Source organism: Mytilus edulis, chromosome 12 (genome assembly GCF_963676685.1).
Source record: "Mytilus edulis chromosome 12, xbMytEdul2.2, whole genome shotgun sequence".
In the NCBI taxonomy this organism is placed as follows: domain Eukaryota; kingdom Metazoa; phylum Mollusca; class Bivalvia; order Mytilida; family Mytilidae; genus Mytilus; species Mytilus edulis.
Window position 1 is genome coordinate 13,815,283 of NC_092355.1, and position 20,975 is coordinate 13,836,257.

A 20,975-nucleotide genomic window follows, 5' to 3' on the forward strand; every position below is an offset into this window, starting at 1 on the left:
CTCGTTCAGCATGCTCAAGTGGATCAAACTGACAGCAGAAAAACATTGACCCAACGTCAGTTCTTCTTCAGTCTTCTTCCAATAATTTACATCATACCACTTCTGGTGTATTATTGGAAATTCGTATCATATAGCATCCGTATTAAAAGCAACCGAGTCAGCATCTACTTCTTCGAATATTATAGTTCAGGGTATCAAGACAAGTTCTATAGAAATGATTAAGGTTAATGATGTGTACCCTTTGGCTAAAATGGCTGCATGTTCACCTCAAAATTGAGATAGATTACAGACAAACCGCGCCTGTGCATCTGGAAAAGTTTTAAGGCATACCATGCCCTATATAAATAGATTTCAATTGCTCAAATGTTCTTAACTCATAAGACAATGCTTAATTTCACAACAGCAACTAAATGTGTTACAAGTTATAAGCACCTCTATGAATCGAGTGTTTATAATATTTTTATTCCTGTGGTCATACTGCTGTTGTTATGCTCCCACCGTATTGAGTTTTATCCTTGTTCTGCTGTAAGTATGTACGTCCTTCCCTTACTTGTACGTACATGTGCCTCCGTACATCCCAAAATTCGTTTCTGTTCTCTTACTTTAGTTTGTCTGAACCAATTTATATGAAACTTATACGCAATGATTATAACCACAATTCACAAGTCAAGTTTGAATTTTAGTTGCGTCACTTTTACCATTCTTTACAAATAGGAAAGTTGCTGGAAATTTAAGTTTTTATTCTCTAACTTTAGTTTGTCTTAACCAAATGCTATGAATCGTATACACAATGCTCATTACCACAAACAATGATCAAGTTTGAATTTTGGTGGCGATAGTTATACCATTTTAGAGTTATTCCCCTTTACATATGTAAAAAATTGCTTAATATTTTCGTTTCAGTTATCTAACTTAAGTTCGCTCAACCAAATGTTATGAAATTTATACAGTGTTAATACTTTAACAATAAAACAAAGATCAATCTTGAATTTTGGTGTAGTAATTTTTACTGCTCTAGGGTTGTGCCTCGTTACAAATGGAACCAGATGCTCCGCTGGGCACATCTTTATACGACCACAGAGGTCGAAACCCTGAACAGTTGGGGCAAGTATGGACACAACATGCAAGCTTGATATAGCTCTGAATTTGGATTGCGATCAAATTTTTGACATAATATATAGGTTTCTAACGCAAAACAAATGTCAAGATCTAACAAATCTATTGCGCAATACTGTGTAATTAGAATGTATACACAATGCTTATTACCCCATAACTCAGATCAAGTACACATTTTGGTAGCGTCATGCACATTTACAGTTCTTGAGTTGTGACCCTTTATAACATTAAATCAAATAATGCTAGCGGGGGCATCATTTGTGTCCCATGGACACGTTCCCTATTTTTGATAAAAGCCTTTAATATAAATTCACTTTCATTACAGTTGTATTGATTTACGCTACTGTAACTGTCTTATTTATAAAAAAGGATGTGGTATTTGTTTGCAAAGAACCAATGCTATCCAAAAGAGTTTAAAGGAGGAAAATGTATTAATAACTATAAGCCACCATATGGTCGTCAATAATGAGAAATATCTGTACCATATACATGCAGAAAGCTATAAAAGGCCCCGATAGCAAACATGTGAAGCAATTCAAACAAAAAAACTTACGTGTTAATTTACTAAAAACAAATATGAAGGATCTAAATTCTAAACCAATAGAAAAATACTAATTCACAGGCCCTTGATGTTGACATGGCTTGGGTACTTAAAAAGAAATTATCAGAGCTTTCTGTATATTTCAATATTTTAGATCTACAGTTTTAGGTTGCAATAGAAAATATTAAAACTTTTTATGACAAACATGAAAAAAGTGATTTTTGATCATTACTGACAAGACAATGGTTTAGTTTAAAACATCCAAGCTGTGATGAAATAGATTTTTGAAATAATACACGTCTATAACCTTTTTGGAATAATACACAGCTACAATTGCAAACTGTCCAGAGGTGCTATCCAGCACTTTGATTTTATTATGGGCCCAGTTTTCAAGTTGGTCCAAATCGGGGTCCAAAATTAAACTTTGTTTGATTTCAACAAAATTCAATATATGGGGTTCTTCAATATGCTGAATCTAACCATGTATTTAGATCTTTAATATTTAGGACCAGTTATCAAATTGGTCCACATTGAGGTCTAAAGGGTCCAAAATTGAACTTTATTTGATTTCATCAAAAATTGAATTCTTGGGGTTCTTTGATATGATGAATCTAACCATGTATTTAGATTTTGGATATTGGAATACCACAAAGGGATGGTAAGAATTGTTTTTGGGAGTTATGGCTCAAACCGTCAAGGAATAAGGTGCAAAAAGGGGAATAGGGTTTCTAGGTTAATGGACAATTACTTAAGTACAAAACATAAATTTAAAAGCCGTGTAAAGTTAGTAATTGAAACTCATTTTAATAGCTAACATAAACTGCTCTTAAATTATGTATATTGGAAATTTGCCAAAAACTTTGTTATTAATAAATTCCATTGGAAATTTGCCAAAAACTTTAGTTTAATGAACTTCATTGGAAATTTGCCAATATAAAATGTTGCATTGGAGTTATCTTTCTTTGTCCAGAATAGTAGTCAAATAAACTTAAATCATGACTGTATGACATTTTATATTTTATGATGTATTTAAATGAGTAGTTATTGTTGAAAACTACATTAGATATTTGAACTGAGATCATTTTTGGAATAAGGGAAAGGAAGAGGTGGAAAGAAATGGTGGGGTTCAATTTTTCTTATTTCAGATTTCAGAATTGAAAAAGAAAATTTCTTCAAATATCAAAGGATTAATATTCAACAGCATAGTGAATTGTTCAAAAGCAAAAAAAAACATTTTAAGTTTATTAGACCACATTCATTCTGTGTCAGAAACCTATGCTGTGTCAACTTTTTAATCACAATCCAAATTTCAGAGCTGTATCCAGTTTGAATGTTGTGTCCATACTAGCCCCAACTGTTCAGGGTTCGTCCTCTGCGGTCGTATAAAGCTGCACCCTGCGGAGCATCTGGTTTCAAATTATGATATGTTGTTTCCTGTGACTAAATGAAGGTCGAGTTTTATTATCACGATTTAAGCTTTTCTTGTTGTTGATTTGTAGACCTTTCATTTATTTTTATTTATTTTTATATTAAGTTATTTTCCTTTGAACAGAATAGTATGAAATAACCAAATTTGTTAATTTCTGAGTCGATTGGTCTCCAGTTTATATTTTGAGTTAATGTAAATGTATGAAAATATACCTCACCTTATGGCTTCTGACCCTTGCGAAAATGGTGCAGGATATCACAAGATTTCCCCAGGATATCTCAGGATAATCTTGAGAAAAATCACAGGGCAATCTTGAGATATCCTGACCCTGACATAGGGTTAAACATGGACGGTATTGGAACAAGGATATTCCAAGGATATCCGGGGACCATCGAGACCATAAATTACCTAGTAGAAAATAATGTGATAATCCTGTGCTCAGGATTCTCAGGTCCTGGTCTCAGGAAATTATCCTGATGTCAAGATATACAGATTTGCTTGCATTGAGTTGGCCCTTGGATAATCCTGGTATATCCTGTGAATATCCTGAGAATGTCCTTAGTTCAGGACCAATAAATGTCTTACATGAATTCTATAAGAAATTACAAAATTTGAGTAAAATCCTTTTTTTTTTATTTTTTCTATTTCAAATATTTTCTTAAATTAGTTTAAATCCATATTCCTCATTCTAAGCAAGGGCGGATCCAGCCGTTTCAAAAAGGGCGGTTCCCAACCCAGGATAAAGGGGGGATCCAACTATATGTCCCTATTCAAATGCAATGATTGTCCCAAAAAAAACAAGAACCCTCCCTTAAGTACGCCACTGATAAGGTAGATGTTTGCCCTGGTACACAGGGGCTCGTTTAGTGAGTCTGATGAGATCTTACTGTCAATCGCGGTATCTTATGTTTTTTATGTAGGTTAGCGACCGCCATTGACTATTTGAATTACATTAGGCAGCAACCATTTGATTTTCGCAGGGTGGGGGCTACGAATTTTTTGGAAAATAAAGTTTGTTTCTAGTTTTTAGAGAAACAAATAATTTGTTTTTGACCCTGAGAAAAATAATATGTTTGTTTCACCCTCAGCTGCCACTATATGTTACTGTAATGCTAAAATTGAAAGAAAAATTGTTTTTCGACCTGTCGTAAAAAGAAATACATTGTATAATTGCGAAAAAAAATCCATTTTTTCAATTTTGAATACTCTTCATGTGCATATTTGTATAATTGATGATTCAGTTTAAATTATGGAGGAGTTATATTGTACAACTAGTTATTGCGTATTGTAAACTTTGTTTTACTAAATATCTATTCCATATCTTCTCATTCTTTATATGCTTTTCGAGCGTCACTGATGAGTCTTTTGAAAACGAAACCTGTGTCTGATGCACAAATATTTAAGCCTGGTATCAATGATAAGTTTATTGTAATTGTTTACATTCTCTCATAATAGGAAGCAATGAAGAATCCAAAATTCAGGCAGGACTGTTGAAACAATACAGAGAAATAATTAAAGCACCCATCACAACAGATTTGAATGGACGTATGGATGAATCAACGGAACCAGAAACATCATCTCAGCAGCCTGAAATAAGAAAACATCACGTAACCGCTGAATTGCAAGTTAATACTTCAGAAAGCACACAGCGACACGACCGATTATTTGAACAAACAAAAAAGGATCTTGAAAAAATGCTTAAATCTGATGTTAATTCTCATGACAAAGAGGAGTATGCCACATTATTGTTTTGGGATTTTGCTGGAGATGAAGAATTCTATCACACACATCAAACCTTTTTATCTCCAGATGCAATTTATCTTGTTGTAGCAAACCTCAGTGAAGCCGACAACAAAGAAGCACAAGGTAATATTTAACATAAATCAATAATAAAGTAATAGAAAGGCAATTTGTTTGATAGTATACTAGTAGGCTTTGATAAGACAGACATCCAGAATTTGCCGCAGCACAGCTTCTGAAAAGGACATTCTGAGTTTGGACATGATCTGCGATTACTCAATTCAATACTTCAAGCGAACATAAATCATTTTATAACATTTTATAAAGACAAAAAGCTATATTTGGTTAGCAGCTCGCCCTGACAGCACATATATTATTTATTTATTTATCTGATGTCATCGACGATTGCCATCAGCTATAAACACAATGTACATTAGCATTCTATAAGATTAAGAACAAAATATGTACAGTGACGACAGTAATACAGATCATTTATACTATTTACAACATAAACCTTTCCTCTCAAGTAAAATATGGGGGAACGATACTGACCTCTCTAAAAGCTGAACCTAGTAATAACAGTTCTTTCTATGTTGTGATATCATACTATTGTTTCAGATAAGGGTTATTACCTTTTAAAATGTGTAAACCCTCTGCATTTGTTTGCACCTGTCCTAAGTCAGGAATCTGATGTTTAGTACTTGTCGTTTGTTGATGTGGTTCAAACATGAAACATTCATAACATTTAATTTAATTATTAAAAATAGGCAAAATAAGAGTACCATTGACTTTGTAGATTTATTCTGCTTATGGATGGACTCAATACATTGCTACTGTAAAATGGAAAGTGACGATATCATTAGAACGAAAGTGTATCTTGATCCACCAGTAGTTGTTGTTGGGACTTGGAAAGATGCTATGACCTCACAACCAGGAGAGGTATAGAACATGATTTCTGTATTTCATATTGCCCAGTTATCAGGACCTAGTTGAATCCAAAACCCCTTTCACTTAAGCCTTTTACAATATCAAGTTAATATAAGTCTCATCAGACTTTAACAAAACAGTTCAAAGTGAGGAATTCTTACAGTGTTTACCCTGTGTTCAAAGCCAACTAGAAATTTGAGATACTGTTGTAATGATATGCTTATCATATTATGTAATTATAAAAAGTTTTAACATTTTTCAAGCATTTGAATATTACGTGTTTCATGTTTTCAAAGTTATTCAAAAACAAAGGCATTTTGTATTTCCTTTTTTTAGATTCTAGAAGTTTGTAAAAAAAGTATTTTAACATATACTGAAAATATAACAGAAGATGAGCGCAGACATGTACGGGGGGATGACTTTGTCATTTCTAATACAAAAGATGACAGCAGTGTTTTTCAGTCAATACGACAAGAAATCTTAAAGATAGCCAGAACATTAAGAACATGGAATAAAGATTATCCTTTAAAATTTATTCAGTTGGAAAAAAGTCTTCATGAGAAGAAAAAAGTGAAACCCATTATTGCCTTTGATGAACTTAAGCAAATCAGTACTGAAACTCCAAAGCCATTGAATGACGAGGAACTTATATTATACTTGAAATATCATCATGATATTAGAGCTTTAGTATACTTTGAGGATCTTCCAGATTATATTATTTTAGATACCCTATGGTTGTCGAATGCCTTTAAGTGTATAGTTAGCGCAAAGAAATTTCGTAATGTTAGCATCAAGAACCAGAAACGATGGGAGGAATTTCACTGCAGAGGGAAATTACACAGAGAAGTTTTAGAAGATATATTCCAAAAAGAACATAAGTCATTGTACAAACACAAGGACCATATCCTGAATGTTATGGAGAAATTTGACATTCTAATACATCCAAACATATCAGAAACACATCTGCCGGGTTTACAAACTTGCTATTATGTACCCTGTATGATTAAAGAAGAACCAAAGTCTGACATTTATGAAATGTTTAATGTAACAACAGAGAACTGTCAAAAATCCATTTGGTTATGTTTTAAATTTAGCTTTCTCCCACCACATCTTAAAAACCATTTAACTGCTTCACTATGCCGAAAGTATGATATTGCAGAAGTGGGTGTCCTTAAACAGAAGAAAAAGCAAATTGCACTTTTCAGAAGCACTGTGGTTTTTGAGTTACAGAAGAACAAAACGAGCAAATTGCTTGTTATGACACGTCAAAATATCATTCAAATTCAGGTTTTAGAATTTGGGAAAGAATTTAAAGCAGGATTGTATAGTTATGTTGCTGACTATGTGACAGATGAAATTAACAAGATTATAAGTTTGAGATCCAAGATGTCAAATGTAATGTTTGAGAAAAAATTGGAATGCGGCCTTACAGAGCCAGAGTTTGTGACAGGATCCAATGACTTTAGTGAGGAGAAATTTGCAGAATATTACTGTGACACATGTAAAGCAGCACACACGTTCAATGATGAATGGTCAGAACTACAAAATATAACACATGTAAGTGAAATAATTATATAAAAAACTTTAATGTGGTTTCTATCTTTAGAAGACATGTTTGAAATATATTCATCGTATTCCGGCATCTAAAAGAACTTCATATATATATTTATATATATACGTGATTAATAAAAACAAAATCGTTTTGGTTTAACAAAGGTTCAGTTTGTAAAAAAAAAAAGGTGTTCTAAACTAAACCAGCATCGAAATAAAGTCCTGTTCAATGATAGGTCAAATGTAACTATATTTTATAATAGGGTTGGACAATGTCAAGTGTCCCTCTGGCTGTTAAAAACTCCATTGGACGTTGGATTGTACTGATTGATAACTTAGTCTAAGATACATCAGGTTTTTTATTGGGGAAAGACGGCTTCAAGCCGTTAATCCCCTATGGGGTTGACCAGAGTGACATTCCCTCACATCATTCATTTTGTTTTTATAGTGTGGAAAACCCCCCAACAAATCTAACTTAGATTGAAGAGAAGGAGACCCAGAAATGAATAGTTTGACTTTAAACACTTTTTTTACACATTTCCCTTCTGTTTCTGACGAAATTATCGTATCTTGAGCTCTCCTTTACACTATTTACGTTTCTTTTACAATCCGGAAAAATCAGTATGACGAGATATTCTAAATATGTCGAACCTACATTGTATTTTATACTGACGTCATTCTTGGAATGCCACACTATGCAGAAGCAGGGATATCCTTCACTGGTTATTTAAATCATTCCCAGAGATCGTGCACTAATTACTAATTACAAATTGGTATTTGCTAAATTTAAACATAATATTGTTTGCAGTAGATGATTCAAACATCAACATGCAATACTTTAATTTGTAGGTCAGCAACTTTCAAAGTAAACAAAGATCGTGGGGTTACATGAGATAGGGGAGAGAAACATTTTTATTGATTTTTTCTGTAAAAAGTCTGTTTTGAGAATCTTCCTCCAATTCAGGAGCACCTCAACTGATGAGTAATTATCCACTAAAATAAAAGTTAATGTATTTTTAAAAACACTTAAAATGTGACATTTCATTGGATTAGTAGTCTTCCATTAAAACTAAACTTTTGTGTACCAACATAATCATTGTAATGGTAAAAAAAAAAAAAATTAAAAAATTAAAAATGTTGCATTTTGTAGTTTCAACCTATTTATTCATGAAATTTACAAATATTTCAAATTTAGGATTTGGAAACAAGCTTCACACAGTTTACATCATTCATATTGTTTTTTATTAGTACCTGTTTCCCTGTGATGAGAGTTGTAACTGGAACTTTATCAATGGAAATTTAAAACTGAATAGATTTTTCAGTCCACACTTTCTTAAGAAAAAAATTAAAAATCCAAGAGTACTGTCACAAAAAATGGAAAATGGCCCTAGCCTGCAGTTCAGTGGTAAACAATCAAGATTTCAAAAAATATTGTAGTTGTTGTGAAATGACAGAATTCAGTTGAATTTTAGATAATTAACTATCAACTTTAATCAAATGTTTAGATTTAGAAGATGCAGATCTCTTCCATTGGTCCAAATTGAATCCTAAACTAAGAAAATGAAATTACATAAACAACAATTGATTTCAATATTGTCAAACTTTCTGCATGTTCAAGCTGTTCTCTTTTATCATTCTTTATATGAAGACTATCAAAAGATACCCCCCCCCTTTCCAAAAAAAAATAATTAAATAGAAACAAGGGCCGTCTTTCCCCTCAGAGCTATTCAGCTCTTTGATTATGCCCCATTTTTGGGCATTATGTTTCCTGGTCTGTGCGTCCGTCCGTCTATACTTTCGTCCAACAGTGCGTTCGTCTGTCCGTGCGTTGGTCCGTCCATCTGTTCCGCTTTAGGCGAAAGTTTTTAATCGAGGTAGTTTTTGATGAAGTTCAATCAACTAGAAACTTAGTAAACATTTTCCCTACAATATGATCTTTTTCTAAATTTAATGCCAAATTAGAGATTTTATCCCATGTTCATGGTCCACTGAACATAGAAAATGATAGTACGGATGGGGCATCCTTGTACTTGAGTCACATTCTTCTTAGTTGTTATTAACTTTGAACTAGCTGTCATTATCTGTGAGTACTACCAGATCTATATTAAGTGTCCTTTTTGTTGTAAGGGATGAATAATTGTACAATTAAATGAGACTTACCTTAAACATGTTAAAAAGGGGGTTCGCGGGTCTAAATCATTTATATAAGATTTCTCTATATTTTTCTATAAATGAACTTTATCTTATAGTTAATAGAAAAATAAAGGAAAAAAGTGGGGTCACCGTTCATTTGCGCTCATAATCTACCTTCGAAAGAAGCATAAATTTTTGAAAAAGTGGTTTTTTTTTCTGTTGAAGTAATAGGAGAATTAAAGGTTATATCGAATAAAAAGAAAGAAATTTATTACAGAAATCGCTCAAATTTTACAATAATTTAGTTTAAGTACAGCTTATATGGAAATTATATTAAGAAATATAGGTCACCGATGAGTTAAAAAAGATATTTCAATTTTAAAGCCAAAAAATGGCATTTTTCCACCAAAGGGAGATAATTTGGAACTTTTTCAATGATGTATACCTTTTAAAAGTCATCTGGGGCCAACAAGAGTTGTTTGTTTTGAATGATTTTTGTACCATATAATAAGTAACAACTACAAAAGGTAACAAATAAAATTTGAAATGAAAAACAAATGTTTATTTTTTTTCTGAAATTTTTATACCCTCGAGCCTCCTTAAGTCGAAATTTGATTGTAATTTTGTTGAACCTATTTATGCTGAGAGTTAACATGAGGGTGCGCATGCCGGTCATAGAGGTCACTTTTCAGAGAATGTAACAGAGCACATAGTACACAGTTATCAAAAGTACCAGGATTATAATTTTATACGCCAGACGTGCGTTTCGTCTACATAAGACTCATCAGTGACGCTCAAATCAAAATAGTTAAAAAGCCAAACAAATACAAAGTTGAAGAGCATTGAGGACCCAAAATTTCAAAAAGTTGTGCCAAATACGGCTAAGGTAATCTACTCCTGGGGTAAGAAAATCCTTAGTTTTTCGAAAAATTCAAAGTTTTGTAAACAGAAAATTTATAAAAAAATGACCATATAATTGATATTCATGTCAACACCGAAGTGCTGACTACTGGGCTGGAGATACCCTCGGGGACGAAACGTCCACCAGCAGTGGCATCGACCCAGTTGTGTAAATAGTTATCAAAAGTACCAGGATTATAATTGTATACGCCAGACGCGCGTTTCGTCTACATATGATACACCAGAAAGGAAAAGAAAATTGGGAGGAATACGAGTTATCGGGTGGGCATGTTAACTCTCAGCATAAATAGGTTCAACAAAATTACAATCAAATTTCGACTTAAGGTAAGTCTCATTTAATTGTACAATTTTATTGAACCTATATGCTGAGAGTACCATGAGATTTCAGAGATATGTGATCTGTAACACATAACCAGTCTTTTATGTCGATATAATCAGGCATAAATAATTACAAAGTGGTAGTTAACTTGTATTCTTCCAAAGTATAACTAAACAATATATACATACATGTACACATAATTACATGATATATATATGCAACTTTATAGTAAACTGTTCATAGATATTCTAAAACATTTAACTCAGTGGCTTTAAATATATCGATTTCCCTTTCACTGCAAAATGACAACCATCTTTTGCAATATGTCCAATATTGTTGTTTGGTAGCTGGTTTCCACGATGATGCAATAATGTCGGAAGCTTCTTTTGATAGTCCATAACTTTGGAACAGTTCCCTGATATCCTGAAGACTGCTAATTTTAATTTCACTATGTGATGTTCTATTGTCGGACTTTGAGGTTGATAAAGTAGATTTTTCTGGCTGTTTATCATAAATGAATCTGCACTATCCGGTGTAATATCGGTGGAAACCAGTTTTGGGTGTTCCATAACGGTGCAACTAACGTTATGTCTGCTTTGTCCTTGTCTACTTTTTGCAGTATCTTCCCAATCAGACTGAAAGGAGGAAAACAATAGCAATTAATGTTATTCCATTGAACTGAAAATGCATCTACTGCTTCTGCATAACTATCAGGAAAATATGAATAGTAACGTGGTAACTGATGATTTATCTTAGATGCAAACAAATCCACATCATGTGGTCTTAATAAACTATTTATACTATGAAAAACTTTTTCATTTAATTTCCACTCAATGTCAACATTTATTGATCGTGAGAGGCGATCTGCATCTATATTTGCAACTCCAGACAAATAAAAAGCAGTTACCCAGATTTTTCTATTAATACACCAATTCCATAATTCTTTTGTTAACGTGTTTAACTTCAGAATGCGACCACCCATTTTGTTAATGTAATTTACATCAAATAATTTGTCCAGCTGCGATTGATAATCGTCATGATGTTTGTTATGTTTCTTCACCACAGGTGCTGGTGTCCTAGAAATCGTCGATTTTCTAGAATTGTTTTTATTTACATTGTTGCCACTATCAGTAGTCGAAAACATCTGTTTTTTCATCATGTTTTGCATGAGAATTTGATTTTGCAACAAAATGTTGTAAACATCCGGTATCACTTTCGGCACTCTGTCTTGATTGACAGCTGAAGCTCCGCCTCCAAACACGGCGTTTTCAACAGTTACTTCAAAAACGTTGTCATTAATATCGTCATTGATATTATAACCAGGCGAAATAAGCCTTGTTGGAATGCAACTTTTGTCAGTATTCGAACTATTCTTGGCCAGGCCAGAAAGTTCTTGTAACGAGTTTATGCTCGATTGGTCAGCCATCATGTTAAAGTTACATTGGCGACAACGTGACAAAGTTATCCATCACAATCAAAACACATCGAGAATAGATAAAATCCAAAACTATGTATCAATTTAAAGATCGTATTCCTTAAATTACGAAAATCATAATATCCATTTAAAATCAACTTATATATCCATTATTTTCTACGAATTTAACGGAGGAATAAATCCATGATTTGACCTCTTTAGACCTATTTACGCAGTGACCTCTATGACCGGCATGCGCACTCTCATGGTACTCTCAGCATATAGGTTCCATAAAATGAATAAATACCCTGACGCGTACCGTCTGTGATTATGGTTGATGTTTTCCTGCGTTGTATCAATCTGTTAAGTTACGCCTTTTTCAACTGATTTTTATAGTGTCATTTTATTGAGCTGTTACATCACTGTTCAAGGTTAAGGGAGGGTTAAGCACTCATATGCATGTTTTAGTATATGTTTCTTTTTCATTGTTTTGTTATAAGTTATGCCGTTTGTATCCCAATTAAATTGTTTTAATTTTTCATGTCAGGAACGTTTTTAGTCGACTATACGGAATAGGTTTTCTCATTATTGAAGGCCGTCCGGTTGTCAATACTTGTTTACATCCATATTATTTGAACTTTGGTGTATAGTTGTCTTATTGGCAATCATACCTCATCTGTTTATTTATATATATACCTAAAAGCAGGAAATGCCCAATAAATTATAACATGTATTACATCGAAATTATATACGCCTCAAAAATAAAATTGAAAAATTGAAAGGCAATATTTTGCCGATGAGTTACAGATATTGGTATTTTATGAACATATTTGTGGAAATTTTGGGAATCATCTTTTTTTATTTTAGAAAATCTAAAATCAAAGTCATTTAAAAGAATATATTATGTTAAAACATGTTTATTAAAAATGATTATGTTATACAGTTGAATTATAGTAGATATTATTACTAACATAGTGTTTTAGTGACCTTATACGATATATACAGAATCAGTTAATTTCATATGGGGTGAGAGCGAAGCTCGAACCCCATATGGAATTTACTGACCCTGTAGTGTACATACCGTTTTAGGTCACTAGCACACTATGACGCGAATTTATATTACCGACTATCTTTATTTGTTGAATTTAGACTATTTGTCTTATTTGTAATCATAAAAAATCTTATTATTTTTAGATTCAAATGTCTCAGTGTTCAATTTAAAGAACCTACTTCCATTGATTTGCACACCAAAAAATTAATATTAACAATAACAATTTTATATCAACAACCTGGATATTACAATATTAAACAGGACTTTCAATACGTTTGAATAAATTTAATCAAGTAGCGCAAAAGTCGTAACTCCAATACTAACCGTGTATAGAAATAAGCCAAGCCCCCTACTAATCTAATACGGAATATACACTGTCTCCACGCGAACGCTTTTAACCAATCATATTCCTAGAAACGTATAGGGGGTTAGATTATCCATAATTTTTCACTATAAAACTTCTGCATGTTCTGGTATCTATAAGAGCAATGAAAATCAACAATAGTTCTAAAAGCAAAAGAACTACCTATTTCTTTGTTGAGTGTATTTTTCTGAATAGAAATAAGCTGATTTGAATAAAAGTTTGACATTAAGAAGAAATCAAACCTACATTGAAATGTCACAATATTTCGAAACAATTTATATTCATCTAGTAATTATTCATTGTCGTCTACACCGTATGATCATTTCCACAAGCAGCTAACTCTATAAAGCGCTCGCGAAAGCTCTCATGCGTATCAATACGTTCTCCCTACTCATGATTGAGTTAAAGTAATTGAATTAAAAATATTCAGTTAAATTCAGTTAATTTTGTCCTATCTAAAATAAATATCATAAGGGATGAGGATCCTTTTCATGTATGTCAGTACATTTCTTAATAAACCGACCGTCTGAACAATTTTTATAAAGAATATTGTGATATATGTTTTACTATGCATGCATATTAATATTGGGAACATGGTGATGAAATCGCTCTCACCCCATGCTGGAATTTACTGACCCAGTATATATCATATGAGGTCACTAACACACTATGTAACTGATATTATCTTACCTCCTATAGATTTATAGTGATATGATTGGTTCGAGGACTGCACGTAGTGGCTATACATATATATTTGATACAGGGTGTCAATAACAATATAGGGTTAGCTACCATATGGGTTTAGTAAGGAGTTACTTCCAATTTAAAACAAAAAAAGATGACACAACCCTTCATAAAAACAACACGGTATTGAGGGAAAATCTGAAAGGATTCAACAGACGAAGAAATTGATGATGAAAGGTTGAAATAAGTTCTTTTAAAAAACATAATTAAAGCTAACAAGTTGATATTGTTGGCATAACGGAGTTACTCCCGTTTCATTATAAAAAAAAGAAATCTGAAATGATTCAACAGCCAAAGTCAATTTTTTAATTATTATTTTGATGAAAATTCAGCCATTTTTTTTTAACAATGTGTTTGTCAAAGTATCACATAATCTTAGAAAGGTCTTTCTAGAATTGGATTTTAGCACAATTTGATATATAGGTGAATTAACTAATTTCAAAGTGATTGAAAAAATAAATATGGTCTAAACTCACATTTTGATAAAAGTTTATCTACAATTTTGAGAATCATCTTATAGTTGTAGGATGTCATCAACGTCTGATAAATAATGTAGGCATTATATGCATATAAAATTGTTTCCCCAAGTCCAAGTTGTGTTTAAAACTTTTTTTTTCAATACAAACGATATACATAGGTACACAGACATCATGCAATATAAATAAAAGAAGTAAAAACACTTCTCTATATTGTCGATACACGTAGTTGACAGGTCTATAAACAATGAGAAGCATTAGATACAGTACAAAGGTAACAACGAAATAGGCCGGTAATAACTGTTACCGGAGAGTTTTTCTTCACAAGTTGTCAGATCAAGGTCCAAGGCTATGGCCGTGTACTTTGACCTGACTAAAAGTGCAGAATAAAATGTATGTTTCAAGCCTGTTTATGGTAACTTTGATTTGTTTCTGACTTGCATGATGTTTAAAAAATAAGTAGTACATTTTGCATTTAGAAGAGGTTGCAAAACTAAACTTATTAGAAACTTTAATGACTATACATGTATGTCATGCAGTAAATGTAAGTTACAGTTAAGCACCTATTTTTACTTCTATTCAGCCTTGGTTTTTTTCTCAGAAAATTCAAAAATCTAAAATTCTTATAAGACACTATCCATTTTTTTCAAGTGAAAGATGAATGTTGTACACATTTGAGACTTTTTAACCGGATTTTTGTGACAAAAATGTCGTTTCAGGACGTTTACCGTTCAGGAGTTATGGTTCTTGAAAGATTGAAAAATGGAGTTTCCAGTCGTGTCCGTGCATTTACGCATGAACTATTCTACCAAAGCTTCCCAAATTTTAATATGTTGTTACCAATGACAAAATGGAGGTTAAGTTCAATAATGACGATTTTGACTTTTACAGTTCAGGAGTTATGGTTCTTGAAAGATTGAAAAATTGAGTTTTAAGTCGTGTCCGTGCATTTACGCATGAACTGTTCTACCTAAGCTTCCAAAATTTTAATATATTGTTACTGATAACAAAATGGAGGTCAAGTTCAATAATGACGATTTTGACTTTTACCGTTCAGGAGTTATGGTTCTTGAAAGATTGAAAAATGGTGTTTCTAGTCGTGTCCGTGCATTTTCTCATATACCATTCAACCAAAGCTTTTGAAATTTTTATATGTTGTTACTGATGACAAAATAGAGGTCAAGATCAATAATGACGATTTTGACTTTACCGTTCAGAAGTTATGGTTCTTGAAAGATCGTAAAATGGCGTTTCCATTCACGTTGTTGCATTTACTAATGAACCATTCATTATAAGCTTTTCAAATTTTAATATGTTGATACTGACTACAAAATGGAGGTCAAATTTGATATTGACGATTTTCACTTTCAGCATTCATCCGTTATGGTTCTTGTGATATTGCCAGGACACAAATAAATGTTAAAAAATCCGGTTTGCTGTCGTTGTGACAGCCTCTTGTTAAAATACAAATTCACAAGTAAGTAATGTATGAAGAATATTTCAGAGGTATTCAGGCTAACTTTTGATTTTCGTCTCCACAATTTCAAGGAAAATGAACAAAAAGTCTTATTTATTCATATTTATAATAATAACGTCATCTTTCAGGAAGTGTATGAGAAGAAAGCGGGACAGACAGGACTAGTCCTGATTGTTAACTTCATGTTCAGTGGAGAACAAAAAGTGAGAAAAGGTAACATAAAATAATTGATTTGTTACTCATATTAATTTCTATAAAATGCAAAAATGAGATTAAAAAAATCCGTAAAAAATCGGCCTTAAGTATTGAGGTATGAGTTATCATATTTATTGTCTATATAGATTAAAATATCTACCCCCAAACAGGTACAGCAAAAAAATTTTGATTGTACTTTTCTGAAATGCCTCAAGATTAAATTGGTTTGAAATATCACATGGAAACAAATCATACTAAGTTTTTGCCATGTGTTCTCATAACTGACAGGCGAAACAGTACTTTGTATTTCGAAGTGTTTGCATTTATCTGATACGTATATATAGTTTGTAGTGGACAAACTTTGTCATGCAAGAGCCTGGAGCAAAAGCAACTATAGGCATGACAAATATGCCTGAAAGGTTTAAGATCTTAAAGTCGCAATATATTCAAGATTTGAAAAAAAAAGAATAATATCTTTATGAAATCAATATGTTTATTTGGTTTAAGTCTTGCTTTCGACAAAATTAGCAGAATGCGAGACATAAAGATAAAAATATGGCAATTGTGAAAACTAATTGACTGTATAAAGCTTTATTTTTTTCTTTTGACTTTCCGTCTGTCATGTGTCCATATCCATATCCATATCCATGATTAAGCGACTACTGAAGAAACTTGATAGTTCTACTTCATGTAAATGATTTTTTGACTTATTGTGAGTGAAAGGATAAGTATATTTAGTATATTGAACTTGTACACATTTTTGTTTAGAGGCCAGCTGAAGCACACCTCCGTGTGCTAGATTTTATCACTATATTGAAGATCCATTAGAGGCCTTCGGCTGTTTTATGCTCTTTGGTCGGGTTGTTGTCTTTGTTACATATACTGTAAGCAAAATTAAGGTCAGTTTCTCCAATGCTATCTGCAATAAATGTAGCTATGGTTGGTGTTTGCATGACCCATTTACACGAATCCTTGATAATGTTGATAATAATAACAATTATTTTAACGACGATGATAACATGATCCTTTGGCATTTAAACTTTTGATCATGCTTTGTAATATTGTTTATGTGTTGTCCAGGTTCTGAGGTGGATGTCCAGAGTCTCAAAACATTTTTTAAAGAAAAACTAAAATATCAGGTTGAATGTACAACAAAAGACGTGTCAAAGTTGGAGTTACAAGATTATTTCCAGGAAATGTCCAGAAAACACTTGACAGAGAACTCAAAGGATTATCATTCCTTAATCTGTGTAATTATGAGTCATGGAAATGAGGTACTGGTCCCAAAATTTGCCATTTTTAATTTACATGTTTTTCTCGTAAGCTACAGTCAAATCCAAAGCTGACATTTCGTAACTAAGGAGCCGTCATGTTGACTTGCTGATATCAGTAAATATGCGAATAATGCAATAGAATAGAAAATATAACAATTTAATTCTTCTTATTTTACATCCGAATAAGAACTAGTTTATCTTCATTCTTAGTTATTTATTTTTAAATTAAGAAATAATTCATGGAAGCCATGAATGTGTTTTAAATTTACACATGGCCAGGACCGTGATATTCGATTTCTATCCTGAGCATCCATGAATTATTTCCATTTTAATAGAACAAATAAAGGCAACAGTAGTATACCGCTGTTCGAAACTCATAAATCGATAAAGAGAAAAAAAAACAAATCCAGGTTACAAAAACGATCATTAAAAAACAGAAGCGAGGATGGGAATGCCGTGTGTGTGGCTGTTTTTTTTTACTCCCTCTTAGATAAAGCTCAAACAATCTAATTAATATGTCGCTTGCATGGATTTATTCGTGAATAACCGCTAGAAAAAACTGGTCAATTAATTAAATTTTCAAACCCAAAATTTGCCATTTTTAATTTACATGTTTTTCTCGTAAGCTACAGTCAAATCCAAAGTTGACATTTCGTAACTAAGGAGCCGTCATGTTGACTTGCTGAAATCAGTAAATATGCGAATAATGCAATAGAATAAAGAAAATATAACAATTTAATTCTTCTTATTATACATCCGAATAAGAATAAAAGTTATTTTGTTCTTTTTTAAATTGTTATTTTTTAAACAATAAAATCGGCAAAGCGTTTGCAAATAAGTTCTAATACATGAGGATTTACGTAGGAGATCTTCTTCTCATCTTTTGTTACAGAAAACCATCAACGTACTGATGTTTACTTTCCGGCGCATGCCTGGTAAATGTTTATTAATAAATTTATGTTGATAATTTTTGTCAAAATATAAGTTAACAAAATATTTCTTATTCAAAGTTGTTTTTGGTCATATATTTTCGTATTTTCAATTTTTACAATTTTTCTTTGTTTTTAATTTATACAATTTTTTTATTTAGTTTTTAAATATTACATTTTTTATTTTTATTTCTTTGGTATAAGATAAAAACAAGAGTATCTGTTTATTTCAGATGAGGGTAAGTATCAAGGAGCACGTCGTGTGTGAGTGCATCCTTGAAGTTTTCTGTAGTACTGTTTTTGGTAATTTCAGGGGTTAGTTTGTTCCAGTCTTTGATGGTTTGACAGAAAAAAGAAAATGTATAGCTGTCTTTATTGCAATGAATTTGTCTGTAGGATTCTTTATTGGTGGATCTTGTAGTAGACTGACTCTGTTGTAATACATTTTGCGATGGAATGGCTATATTTTTATTTACAATTTTGTGGAACATTATAAGCCTTGTTCGTAGTCGGCGTTCTTGTAATGTTTGCCATTTCATGGTATCTAGCATCTCAGACACACTGCTGGTGTTGTGATGTCTATTGCACACATACCTTGCTGCCCGTCTTTGTACTTTTTCCAGTGATTTTATATTTTCGTTTGTAAATGGGTCCCATACAGTACAACAGTATTTCAACTTTGGTCTTATGAGTGTTTGGTACGCTCTTTCTTTAATTGTTTGCGATTGGACTTTAAGGTTTCTTCTGATGAAACCTAAGGATTTATTTGCTTTTGCAGCAGTTTGTTGGATGTGGGTGTTCCATTTTAGGTCTGCTGAGATGGTGATACCTAAGTATTTTGCATGTTTTACAGATTCTAAGATGTGTCCATACATGTTATAATAAAAGTGGATGGGATTTCTTTTTGTTGTTATATTCATGATGTTACCATTGTCTGGATGGAAAGACATAAGCCAATCTTTTCCCCATTGTATGGCAGCTTCTAGGTTTTCTTGAAGCTTGATGCAGTCGTTTTGAGTTTTAATTTGTCGGTAGATTATACTGTCATCTGCAAAGAGTCTGATTTTGCTATGTTGGATGTAATCTGGGAGGTCATTTATGTAAATTAAGAATAGTATCGGTCCTAGCACTGTACCCTGTGGGACTCCTGATGAGACTGGTATTTTTGAAGATGACATGTTTTCTAAAAGTACTGTTTGTGTTCTGTTTGAAAGAAAGGAGTCTACCCAGTTAATGATTTGATCTGATATGCCAAAGTATTTCATTTTGTATAGTAATCTTTTGTGTGGTACCTTGTCGAAAGCTTTAGCAAAATCCATGATTATAAGATCTGTTTGTATGTTCTTGTCGTTGTTTTGGAATAATTCATGTATCAGTGAGATGACTTGGGATTCACATGATCGTTTTGCCTTAAATCCATGTTGTAATTCATATAAAGTGTTGTTTGTTTCTAAGTGATTCATCATGCTGCTTGCAAAGATATGTTCCAGTAGTTTGCAAGCTATGTATGTTAAGGATATAGGCCTATAGATATATTGTAACATGCACTTTTATGTATATCTTTAAGTCTGCGCTTAATATATATATGTCGATAATTTTAGCTCATCATATTATAATCTTATTTTAATGATAGAAAATATAAATTTACGTCAACAAGACAGCTATCTAGCATCATGATGAACCGTAAACAAGAAATGTAGTAGCTGGAATGATATCTTCTCTTCTTTTTTATTTTTTTCCACTATTATATAGGTTTTTTTTCTGTCTTATAGTATTTTATCTGCACCTGAATACTACATGTATATATATGATATATATCCATCCCAAATGATGTCAAACTTCAATTTATATTATGTAGCGATCTGTTCAAGATGAAAACATTAATGAACTAATTAATCATCAATGAATGTGTTTGAAAGAAGAATAGTTTTAAAGAAATATATGTTGTTTTAAGTTGTTAGTTGGCGAAAAAAGTGAAAGTGGCGAAATATATTTTATTTTGGCGAAAGAGGTGTCAATAAAAGACCATGGGGAAATCCTTATTTTATCAGTATCTATAATTAACAGAGGGGAACTGTGAAAAGCGAAACTGAATAGCTGTTATAGATATACAATTAAATGTTATATAACGTGACATTATCCATGACAGAACTAATTGTAATAATCCATGATGGGATTGGCAATGCATGTTTCTGTCAGGGGTGAAACCAGTCAGAACAATCGTGACAAAGTTAACTGGCTCTTTTTTGCCGATACTATAATCTGCGTTAAGCCCTTTTCGTCCGACTTCGCAGCAATACATTTGTCCGGTTTTCTAGTTTTCTTGATTTATTCATATATATTTGCGACGATTTATATTCACGTCATTTTCTTC

At 32.4% G+C, this 20,975-nt stretch overlaps 1 protein-coding gene across 2 annotated transcripts in view; it reads left to right on the forward strand.

The window, feature by feature from the left end:
* Positions 1-20,975, forward strand: part of LOC139497189 (uncharacterized) — a 44,657-nt gene that overhangs the window by 15,948 nt on the left and 7,734 nt on the right. Inside the window, exons 5-9 of one of the 2 annotated variants that reach the window (XM_071285282.1) lie at positions 4,542-4,952; positions 5,623-5,765; positions 6,090-7,310; positions 16,332-16,416; positions 17,479-17,672. In XM_071285282.1, the coding sequence (XP_071141383.1) occupies positions 4,542-4,952; positions 5,623-5,765; positions 6,090-7,310; positions 16,332-16,416; positions 17,479-17,672 (2,054 nt within the window). The remainder of the gene's footprint in view (positions 1-4,541; positions 4,953-5,622; positions 5,766-6,089; positions 7,311-16,331; positions 16,417-17,478; positions 17,673-20,975) is intronic. The other variant, XR_011657711.1, reaches the window with a different exon arrangement.